The sequence below is a fragment of the Anoplopoma fimbria genome, chromosome 19 (genome assembly GCF_027596085.1).
Source record: "Anoplopoma fimbria isolate UVic2021 breed Golden Eagle Sablefish chromosome 19, Afim_UVic_2022, whole genome shotgun sequence".
Taxonomy (NCBI): Eukaryota; Metazoa; Chordata; class Actinopteri; order Perciformes; family Anoplopomatidae; genus Anoplopoma; species Anoplopoma fimbria.
Genome location: NC_072467.1, coordinates 15567750 through 15580362, shown reverse-complemented (window position 1 = coordinate 15580362; position 12613 = coordinate 15567750). Strand labels below are relative to the sequence as shown.

Sequence of the window (12613 nt, the reverse complement as noted above, 5' to 3'; positions counted from 1 at the left end):
TTATCAACGGAAACGCTCTCGTCATGGAAACCTCCTACCTTCAGACTGCCCTCCTTGACCCCCCCTGTAGAGGTTCTAATTGCTGAGTGAGGGGCAGTGATACTCAGACAAGCTTGTCTGTGAAGATAAAATAAATAAATCACCCCAAACCATGTAGTGTACCTCTCTCCGAGGAGGGGGGAGGGTCTACATTTGAGTCTGATTTCTTTTTTATTTATTCATGCTCATGTCATCTCTGGATCATTTTCGTGTTTGCTTGTTCAAATAGTGCATGTGGGTGTGGAGGTAGCGTGCAAGGTTAGTAGAAAGCGACAGATAGAGGAAGAAAAAGGGAGAAAGAAAAAAAGAGATGGTCCTCCACACCACCCCTTACTCCGGTGCCTGTCTGCACTTCCTGGATGGCTTGTCTTGGAGCCTGGTGTTCCCCTGCTACTGGCTCCTGGACCAGCTGCTGGCCTCCTGCGTGGCCACGTCACTGGAGAAGCGCCAACGCTCTCAGGACCCCTGCTCCTTTCTCACCCTGTGCGTGCTGATCTCCGCGCCCCTTTACCTGCTCCTCCTCCTCGCCTCCCTGCCCTTCGCCCTGCTGGGATTCCTCATCTGGGCTCCCCTGCAGGCCGTCCGCCAGCCGTACCTGTACACCTACCACAGGTTAGTTTGGACTTTAGTGACATTTTTACTATCTGTTGTCAAATCTCTATCTCCTGCCTGTGGTGTTGCTTGTGCTAAATTTCTCAAAATTAAAACAACAAAACCATTAAACCCAAAGTGAACAGAAATAACATTTGAAAAGAAAATTTTATCTACTCCTTTCACATCCTCCTTAAAGCCCCTTAGAAAGTCTTCTGAAAGTCCTCAGAAGGTCCTCTGAAAATCCTCAAACATCCTCTTAAAGACCTCAGAAAGTGTAAATCTTACTGAAGCCTCAAAATGAAATGTTATTGTCATTTTATATACTACCAATTTGTTTTCCCAAAATGTAACTGTTGCCAGGATTACTAAAATGTTGATTATGGGTTTTTATTCAATCTTTATGCAAAGGACAATACAATGTTGCACCATATGGACACAGACAGCTGCAGCCTCGCACACGGTCAGCGGCATCTTTACATGCAATACAGTATCTGCACACATATTGGTGTTGTTAAAATGAATAGTTAAATCAAAACAGTTGTGCATTCTTCTTTTCAAGGGGATGTACAGTCAGAGCATGATAGAATTTATTTCACAGGGAACACTGCGACTACTTGATTGCGGTAAGAATGAGCTTTAGACGCCGGAACCCAGGCTTTTATCGTGACTCATGCACTTGGTTGTCTTCAGGCAACAATAACACTTGGTTAAGGTTAGGGAAAGATTGAAGTTTCAATTAAATGTCAATAAAATAAGTTGTGTGCACTGGTACAGTAGATGTCTCCAGCACCACATTTTTGCCACACGAGCATTGTTGTCGTTTAAGTGCTTGGCGATAATTCAATAAAATAATTTATCGTATTTCAATAGAATCATATCATGATGAATTTATATAGAGAGATATCGTGATAAACAATTACATCATCTGAATTGATAATAATGAGGCAACAGAAAATCTGATGTTTACTATTTTAAGTGAATATCATTTTGAAGATTGCAGTTTGGTCTTTTACATCTTTACATTACCACACAGTTGTATATGTTTAACACGTGTGTATATATTGATGATTTTTTCTTTATAATTTCACTTTAGGCCGTAATGCTCATTTTGCACTAAATTTTCTTATTAAATGAGAAAATAGTCAAGTTTTAAATACACAGAAGTTTACGGTGGCTTTACCATGTGGTTATTTCATATAGACTTTGTATTTATTGAACTAGCAGAAAACATGGTATTTCATCATACATAACATAGTTGAGATATGAAATGGCCTATAGTGGGATAGAATATTTCCCAGCCCTAGCGTAGCAGCTAGTGTTATCCCATTGAAAATGTTCTCCAGTTGGGCTTCGCCGCTGATTTTTAAACTGTTCTGGAAACCGCCAGTTTCACTGTCGATTTTCTCCTGAACTATTCATCAAATGGGTTCCTGAACTTATCTGAGGTGAGAAATAAGCAATTCAGTTGCAGAGTCATGCTTCATTTTATATCTACAGCACCAGTTGTTCCCTGAGTTTGGAGATTTCGAGAAGCAGAAAATGGAGTCATTATCTACTGTAAAGAGTCTGCTCATTGGTCTGGCCTCCAGCTGCCAGGCTCAATCAGTTCCCAGCGAGTGTTTGGTTATCCAAACACACAGCCAAGTGGCTACCCACCATAACCACGACATTTGAAATGCTGTATTTAGCTCTGTTTGCTGTGGACGAGCAGCACTCTCTCTCCCTGTTACAAATATTTCTAAGAGGCACACAATGTTAGACATTCCCTTTTGTTATCAGTGTTTGTTTCCAGTAATTATACTGCTGCTTCAAAATGTGGTAATGGTTTATCGAATGTTGTATGGTTTATATGATCAAAAAGCAGCAATACTTACTGAGTCAGTAGAGGAAGATAGATTAGGGTAGAAAAATATAATGAAATGAAAATAAAATGTTGGTTGTATGGACAGCATACCTTAACAGAAAAGAATATGAACATAAGAATGAAACAATGTGGGAAAATAATTACTTCTATCAAGATAATTGCATTTAAAGCAGACAATTTCCCACGGTACAAGCTAGATGTGTATAAAGTTTATTCGAATGAGGCTGCATCTTTTGTTTCAAAGTTATCAGAAGGTGTCTGCCCCTCAACCTAACCATACATAATTAGCCCGGTAGCGGTTTCTCCCTGCTACCAGGCTTTATGCTAAGCTAAGCTAACATGAAAGTGAATAACCGTGTTTCCGACCATTCTTTGCATACATTATGGAGGGATATTTGTGTGCTTCTGAGCTTCTGTTTGACTTGATATAGTGTTATGTTGCTTACCTTCTGCAGGCCAGACAAACACCAGGCCGAGCAGGGCCAGGCCGGGCCAGGGGGGGTTGGCCTTGGGGAATGGAGGCCACAGGGCAGAAGCTTCTGTTTCTGCAGTGCCAACGTGTGCCTGCTGCCCGACTCCCTAGCCAGGTTCAACAACCTGTCCGACACGCACAGGAGAGCCCGGGAAGTTGGTAAGAGGATCCGCAACGGTGCCAGTCGGCCTCAGATTAAGATCTACATCGACTCACCTACCAACACTTCCATCAGGTGAGTAGAGCTTGTTCTTGGGATCCTTCTGCTTACGTTTTAGCAGTAGTGAAAGCATGTACTCTTGTCTCGAATATCAGTCAAACAAATGCATTTTTAATACTTATTTTTTTCTGTTACATTCATCAGCGCAGCGTCCTTCAGCAGCCTTGCCACAGGTTTCCGGCGCACCTCCTCTCTGGACCAGCGTCCAGACCAAACACACACCACCAACGGCCCAGCCGACACCGAGACCGAACCCCTCACTGAGTGCCCAATTCACCCCTCAGGTGCCGCCGACTGCCCCGTTCACCCCTCCGCTGGAGACCAGGGTACCTCTGAATGCCAGGGTACCTCTGAATGCCCCCTTCACCCAGACACGACAGCAGACTGTCCCCTCCATCCCGCGGGGACTAACGGCAGCCCAGACTGTCCCGTTCACACCTCAGGGGAGGCTCCCGACTGCCCCTTGCATTCCACGGGGCCGCAAGGTGGCCAAGGCCATCATGAATGTCCTGTGCATGGGGAAGGGACTCAGACAAAACCATCCCCAGACTGCCCACTTCATGCCTCAGGGGTTCAAATCAGTATCAGCGCCCCAGAGCCAGACCCACAGGAGGAGGAGGCTGAAAAAGGGAACCATCGGCCTGGGGAGCAGGCAGGGGGAGACACGGGCAGCATGACTGCCTCCAGGGAATCCCTCGCCCGTTACCATGGTGGCGACGGTGGCATTGGCATATCCTCCAACAATACTCTCTCTCACGTCCCTCGCACGTCAATCTTCAAGCGCCCAGGGAGAAAACGCCGCCACGGAGACGAGACGTTCGACCATGAGATCTCTGCCTTTTTCCCTGCCAACTTGGATTTCCTTGCTCTACAGGAAGTGTTTGACCATGGGTCGACGACCAGACTGCGGCGGCAGCTGCATCGCTACTTCCCCTACGTGCTGAGCGACGTTGGCCGGTACGGCTGGAAAGGATGCTGCTCAAGGTTCAAATTCCTTAACAGCGGGCTGATGCTGGCCAGCCGCTACCCAATCCTGGATGCACGGTTCGAGTGTTACCCCAACGGGAGAGGGGAGGATGCATTGGCAGCCAAGGGCGCACTATTCGCCAAGGTCAGGAATTTTGCTTTACTTTCCCTCCCTCCTCTTCTTCTTGTTTTTTTTCCAGTCCTTCATAAATAAGTAATTTGACATTTTAGGAAATTGCTTGCTTGCATTCTTGCCAAGAGTTGGTCTGAGTATTGATTCACATCTTATATTTGTCCCACTACTCTGAAACTAGAGCCAGAATCTAAGCTTAGCATAAAAATTGGGAACGAGCAAACAGCAACCCTGGATCTGTCCCATAGAACTTGTTGAGGCAACTTCACAGTGACGGAAAAACTCCAGGAAGTCACTGTACCTGGCCAAGAAATAGAGCAACACGTTACACTAAAAGAACAGTCCTTTTTGTACAAATTTAACAAACCAGATGTAACGAGTTCAGCAGTGATTCTTTTTTTTGCCTTTGGACAGAGCCAGACTAGCAGTTTCCCCCTGCTTCCTGTATCTGTCTTTATGCTAAGCTAACCTTCTCTGGATCCACTCTTGCAAGAAAGCCAATTGATGCATTTCCAAAAATGATTGACCATCAAGCAAAGAGGAAGCCAATCAAATCGATTTTTTCATAGAGCACTTTTCATAGTACTCAAAGACACTTTACACATGTTGAAATGATCATGTAAACAACACACTGAAATGATACAACACACAATATTAATCACACATTAAAAGTAGTTATTAAATATATTAAATATTTTAGAACATAAAGGCGCCCTAAAGCTCTGTAACATTTTAAATCAAATAAAAGATTACTGCTCCAACAACTTCCATTTACAGTTTCGAGACAGTACAACCTTTTTGTCATTTTACTGTTGTTTCACAATGTACTTTCAGTGTCGTAGTCGTTGAAAGGTCAGCGCAAAGACCTCTTTGAGAAATGTCCTAACTAATATCCCGGTCTATATTTAGACAGGGCTGCTTTTTGTAGGGTCTGACAAGATCGCGGGACAATGAGTCAAAAGAATTAGACAACTCCAATTTTCTCCTCACCGTTCATTGCGGAACTTGTAAATCCTTGTCTCATTTCATTTCAAACTGAGCTGAATTAGAACTTAATGTCACAGTGTACCTAATTTTATGCTTTCCCCGCCGCAGAAATGTGTCTGAGCTCTGATCACTGCTTGGTGCCGTTTCAGCCGAAAGCTAATCTTGTCATCTCTGACGACCGCGATTCGTAACGTTGGCCAGGCGGTAATTGAATCTGCCCATTAAGTCTATTTATACTAAATTAACTCATTGTACATTTGTGAAGGATGATGTGAGTCTGAAAGAGGGACAGAGAGTTAAAATGACCTGCCAGCTGTCTGCATAAATAACCGTAGATCTTTGTAGTAAGGCAAAGACATCATCATGCAAAAACATCTTCTTCCTGCTCTGAGAACTTCGGTGCACCACTATCTTATCTACTCTACTTCCTAACCCCTTTGATGCCCTCAAGTTTAAAAATGCCACTCAGTACACGTTTGAGCACTATCGCCACAATGTTGCATTGACGGAGAATCCGCCCATTGCAGACAGTACTTTGTAAATACACAATTATTTACACCCACATCCATTCACACATTACCCGTGGCGATTGAATGCACCACAGTAATTACAGAACACACACAAGCTTTCCACATCACCCACTGCTCCCACAAGTTGTCATTTTCAAGGTCTCAGCTTTACACTTTTGTGAAGATATAAGCATAATGCTACATCCGTGTGAATATATGGTATTAAAAACACATTGATGCTAAACACAATAAAATGGCTTGTAGGACAATATGCAAATCCAAGATTTTAATCTTGGTTCATTTTCTCAATATCTCAATATAAATTTAAATTAAATAATTGTGCTCTGAGTTCAGCAGTCTGGAGTCTTTAGCTGATACCCAAATTCCATACTTACATGCTTTTTATCAGAATTGTGTCCATAGTTCCATTTTTAGGCTTAATCACTATTGTGTTACCTCATTTCGCAAAGATAGTGACTTAAAGGACATTTATTTAAATGAAAATCTTCAAGTTTATATTTATTGAAACGTAATTATATATATCATTTTTAAAACTGTGACAATTGGATGCATAACAGATACGAAAAGACCGTTGGGGATGGACAAGACTTGTATGAGTCTATATATTCCCATCGATTAACTGTCCCCCAGATTCTCCATTCCCTTTTGGATTTTTACAGTTTTACAGCTAGCAGGCTGGTCTCCTCCAGCATTCGTAGGTATACAAACGGGAAGCAAGGTGCGCTGTAAATCGTAGGCATCCCTCGAAAATCAATGCGTATGTTGTGCACGTATGCATGACCAAGGTATACATAAGACCGCAAAAAGCCCACACAGGGCGGGAGGTCAGGGGAGGTGGATGAGTCCAACATACAGCAATCTTTCACTCAGGAGGCCTCCGTTCGTTCCCCTTGTTAAACAAGAAGTCAACGTTGTTGTATTTGTCGCCCTACTTGGGTACTTCTGTTACAGCACTTCTGTAGGTATTTAAACCCAAACGATGATCTTTTCCTTAACCTAACGAAGTATTTCACTATTCCTTTTCACTATTCTTTTCCTAAATCTGACCAAGTAGTTAAGATGCCTAAAGGCAACTGAGTTAATTCCTAGGGAGAAGAAGGTTTATTTTTTTTAAGCCATATGCACATGGCTTTCGGGGTAACTCTTCATTAGATAATCATAAAAAACGTCCCCAAAGGGGATTGGTCGACCAATAATTAAATCAGATAACGTATGCTGTGATCCCTCTAATGATCATTTTCAATATTGATGAATCTTTTGATTCTTTTAAACTAATTGATTAATATTTCAGCTGATTAAACGTCAAGAAATTGTGATAAATGCCGATCGCTATTCCATTATCCAAGGTGATGCCTTCATATTGTCCTTTTATTTTCTGACTGTCAGAAAGTTTGCCTTTTTGTTTGATAAACGGCCTAAACAAGTATAACTGTTTAGCAGCAGCAATGTTAGGGCACATGCTATCATCAGCATGGCAATGCTCACAACAACAATACTAAAACACTAACATTGTGTTTATTAAATGTTTTCCATTTGAAAATATTTTTTTAATTGCATATTTGTGCATATGTTTCATATATCAATCATCCTCTATTTAGTCCTTGAGCACATGGAACTACTGTTTGTTCCTAAAATATAATGGATTATATTGCAATAAGCAGTAGTTCCATCATGTGCCCATATAATAAATGTAGTATGATGATTTTCAGCCAAAGGTTTTAACCATTTTGAAGATTTCTTCAGATCACAGAAATAAAAAAATTCAGTTGCAGGCACAAATGGGTTAACACTCTTAAATTAAGCGTGTTAGCATACTAACAATTGCTAATTAGCACAAAAAACTGAAGTGGAGGTGTGTGTGATAGAGATGTCATTGTTTTTTTGACCTGTTGATGGCAGTAGTGGAAGAGCCAGTTAGATTCATCCTCTGGGGATCATGATATTCATACCAAATTAAATTGAATGGCACTCAATCCAACAGTTGTTGAGACATTTGATGTAGAACCGATAGACCAAAACTGCCTTTCATAGAACCAGCATGGCTAAAAACAAGGAAATAATCTTATTTCCTAACAAACGTAATGTTCAATACCTTGAAAACATTGTTATGTTTCGAACCGATGTCACTGCTCAATTTTTTTTAGCACATCAAGATATTTCTTGATATAATCCCAAATCTTATATGAACCACTTTACATCTTAAAAAGTCTCTATTTATTTGAAATCTGTCACTATATCTTTTGACTTTATATTAGCTGACCATGGGTTAAGAAAAGATCTTGCACACAAACATATCATCTGTGGAGACTTAAGAGTTGCAGAGGAACATCCTGTTATGCTGCATAACTTATACAGTATGGAGTCCATTAGGGACTTTCAGCAGATGAGATCCCATGTACTGTAGATATGACAGGACAGGATGTAGTCTTAATGCATAATGGAGGTATGTCCACATTGGTTTTACTCCGCAAGCCTGAGAGGCAGGATTGGTTTATGACATAGTTAAGAGTGAACTAATGTGGGCTACATGCAGAGTGATTGGCTTTGTACTTTTTCCTCTTTTAAGTCATGCTCCTTTTGAAATGCAGCCCTTTTTGTATAATAAGACAACACGCAGCGTTCTCCTTGGAGAGAAAAAGCAATAGTGCACAGAGTAAAGCTTACAAACACAACACGCATTGAATCAGCAATGAAGCATTTGTGTGAGCGTATGTCCTGTTGTTTGTGTGTGTAGCCCGTGATGAGTGTTGACAGTCTGTGAGTTCATTAATCAGCCGCGTACTGTGGCTGTCAGGAATGCAAGTCTGGATCAGATCCAGTTCCGCATGAGACAGACCTGCCCTGTGCGACCTGATGACGGGCACCTGTATGTGTGTGTGAATCTATTTCGTCTGTGTCCATACGTGCTCTTGCATTATACAGTACCAGGTCTAATAAAGACACACTCCATCACCACAGCTTGCATGCTGACAGTCTCCCTCCGTCTGCCCTGCTGCCCGCTGACTGTCACTGCAGCTTACGAGCCAGCCTCACATCCACGTTTCACCACCTCCTCGTGTATGAGGTCATTCCGGGTCCCCCTGACAAGCTGGCTGTCAGCCAGCTGGACGGTACATGTCTCAATGCAAACTGCTGACTCTGCTAACTGACGAAGAAGGGAAGCAAACAATGTTAAGCAAAAATGATTCTCTTTACTGTCAGAAAATGCTTATTGAGACTGCAGCTAGAACCACAAGTCTCCCAATCTGGCATGATTGGCTGTGGTGAATGCAACTTTTGAAATCAAATGTGTTTGTCCGCACTTCAATGCGTCCTGCCTGATTGGATGGTGATCGGATATATTTGCTGGTCAAAGGATCAGCTGTAAAATGGCTTAGAAATGCATTTCATTTCCTATAAATTCTTCCCAATAAAAGTCCTGTGTTATTTTCGCTGCAATGATTAAAACATTTTTCCATATCCGTATTTTTTTTTATGCTAACTCTTCCTCCCTGCAGCATTAATAGAGCTGTTTTAATTTAAGGATAGGAGCTTTTAAATCTCTGCTAATGGCTGCTAAAGACACTTTCCCATAATTTTTCACAATAAAAGTCCTAAGTCCTATTTTATTTTGTTATTCAAAATCTTTTATTATAAAACAGCAAAATCAGTAAGACAATTCAGAATTTTCAAGGCACTGTTATGTAGCATATCCAAGTAATTATTTCATAATGATAAGCATAATCACAAGTGCACTATGCATCCCCAAAAGTAAAAATAAATAAATATATATATATATAATTATTACAGCTGCAGGCTTTGATGTGCCCGCTGTTCACTGCTTGCCCCTTTCCATCCAACAGACGTCTTGGCAGCCTTCCAAGGCGGCATTTTGTTGTGAACCCTCGCTTCCTCTCCCTGACCCTTTGGTCATTCACGCTCATTACTACTCGGCACTGCAGCTCGCTTCGCCGCCAGCTGGGACGCATCTCATTAGATGTACTTCTTTGATGTACCTGATGTTCACGCTGCGTTCGTCTTCACAGCCACCAGGTTCCGTGTGTGTTCTTTCATATCAAACGCAAACAAGGATGCTCAGTCAGAAGTCGTTTTTAAATAATTTTTTCTGTTTTTATTGCTGTGCACACACGTCAATGCGGTGCTTTTGCACTTTCGCAGACATTGTGGGCAGCACTGTAATCATCTTCCATGAATTTTCTTTTGTCTGTTCAGCAACTTCAGCTTTCCATGTTCATGATAACTAACTCAGTTCTTCTGTTTACTTTTAACACACTCTAATTATAAAACTTCTTGTTGGAACAGTAAAAAGCCAGCAGACACCAGGGGCCGGATAACATGCAAACAGTTGATTAGGTGTGGGTATATATACAAGCTCAACACTGTCTCAAATAAAAGCATTTATAAAGTGGAACAATGCGTATGCACGGCTTTACACATCCAAAGAAGAGAGTGCGTATGTGGTTTTCTTTTTCAAAACAAAGACCTACACACAGTTTTATACCTCTTGCCACAATCTTAAAAACTTAACTCATATCAGTCTTGTGGTTCAAATGCACATTGTTATGTGAAAATCCCACACGGAAGACTTTTAAATGATTAAAAAGTTGTCTTGGAACCAAAGACTGTGGTGACTTGTAAAGGTGTTACAAAATGTTTGTTTAACTGAATCAAAAACATTTTTTAATATATAGATTGTCATTTGATTGTGTCATACATTTAGTGTTATGAAGGGAAATTATTTTGTCCCATGGGATCAACTATTCATTATTATAATTAAAACATCAATCTAACAGCGTAATATCCCCCGGAATTATGTCCATATTGGGTCCAATGCCATCGTTTGGTGCCAACGCGTAAAGTAAGTGTATCTTTGGGGAGCAAGGCGAAAGGGAGATCAGGTTGGTGGATGGGCAAGTAGCATATGTGACTCTCCTACAGGAGAATTGTTAACTATTACAATCAAGAATCAATTCATATTGATGTTTTTGTCTGGCAGTAGGTTGACCCAATAATGTTCTAATTTCTCTGGCAATGTAAGACATCATCAGGGTCACTTTTTCTATCTTTATCACTTTCTTTCAGTTTGGGTTACTTAGGGCTATACTATCTAGTAGCACCATGATGTATGTTTATTACAACAATGAACTGAAATTAATACCAAATAAACCCATGGTGTCAAAAGTCTCCCTCCAGCCATCCTCTGCTATTGCTCCCAGACTATAGTACATTTAGATTATGCTGTTCTTCTTATATGAATTCAGCCTTTAGCCAATCAAACTCAGGGGAACACACACACACACACACACACACACACACACACACACACACACACACACACACACACACACACACACACACACACACACACACACACACATACAGACTTTCTCATTATTTCCCCATGGATGCATTTACCTGGAGAGCAGCAGCAGGTCAGTGACATAAATCTGAATTGTCTCTTGTGGGGAAGTGACGCACTAGAAATAGAGAGAGAGATGGAGAAAGAGAGAGGCAGAGATAGGATATTAATTAAAAAATGTTTCCCTAAAGGGTGAACCGGCGCTGTCTCTGTAATTAAAGCTTTTCAGTCTCAACATTTATCCCCTCTTATAATTATTTCAAACTACTAAGTGCATAGTTGAAGAGTTGTGTGTGTGTGTGTGTGTGTGTGTGTGTGTGTGTGTGTGTGTGTGTGTGTGTGTGTGTGTGTGTGTGTGTGTGTGTGTGTGTGTGTGTGTGTGTGTGTGAATACACAGTTTGAATGCATTACTACATATTAGGCTTCAAAACAGGGACACACTCCTTTAACGACCAAAAGGACCTCTATTCACTTTCGAGGTCATCGCAATATATTGACAGAAATTTATTTAGGGCCAAAGGGATTTCAGCAGCCTAACCCCCAAAGCAAAACTTAATCAAACACTGACCAACGTAACAGTACGACACATGTCTCATGTTCCTTCTAATCATCACAGCTTATCACTGTCAGACCATCTGTTCTTCTTTCATATTTACTCAAGATGTGTTTGTCTTTTTGATGATAAAGGCAATTCATGGTTTGTTGTGCTCATACAGTTTGTTTGTGTTTTTCATGCTTGTTTGTGGGTCCAATTTCTGCCCACTTTTTTAACACTAATAACATGGGACTCCAGAGGTATGAACTTGACTGCTCACTGGAATTGACGGCCTTGTTTACAGCGTTCAGAGACCTGAAAGGCTTGCAACTTGTCAGTCTTTCAGTTGAACTTGTTAGTCCCGACGGCTGAATCATTGACTTAGTCCAGACAGCTGGACCATTGACTTGGATTCACCCTCAAGGACTTAGGACTTGGCTTGGACTCCTGTTGATTGGCTCAAGAATTGGAGAAAGTTTGACTTGTTTTGATTGACTTGAGTGACTCCACTTAAACTTGTTGAATTTAATTCACTTGAGACTTAATATAGATACGTCTCAGATTACTCCCGCCTTTACTTGGACTTGTCTCAACCTTCTCAGAACTTGTGTCAAATGTCTTATTTGACTTGAGCCTGTCAACTGATCTAAGAAATAAAATGAACATATCTCAACTGAGCTGGCTTGAGCTTGTCTTAAATTATGAGTCTCGGATTGAACTGGTCTTGATTGACTTGAGACCTGACTTTGACTTTTCTCAAGTGACTAAAAAGTTGATTAGAACTTTTTTTAACTGACTCGAGACCTGATTTGAAATTTCTTGTTTGACATGATACTTCACAGGGATATGTCTCAATATACTCAAGCTTTTAAGTTGGACTCAACTAACTCAAGTGTTGACTTGAACTTGTCTAA

At 41.1% G+C, this 12613-nt stretch overlaps 1 protein-coding gene across 1 annotated transcript in view; it reads left to right on the top strand.

Annotated features, from left to right (window-relative positions):
• The first annotated feature begins 349 nt into the window (after positions 1 to 349).
• smpd3 (sphingomyelin phosphodiesterase 3) overlaps positions 350 to 12613 on the top strand; it is a 33681-nt gene continuing 21417 nt past the window's right edge. The window contains exons 1-3 of the mRNA XM_054620752.1: positions 350 to 651; positions 2953 to 3204; positions 3334 to 4300. Coding sequence (XP_054476727.1) covers positions 350 to 651; positions 2953 to 3204; positions 3334 to 4300 — 1521 coding nt within the window. The remainder of the gene's footprint in view (positions 652 to 2952; positions 3205 to 3333; positions 4301 to 12613) is intronic.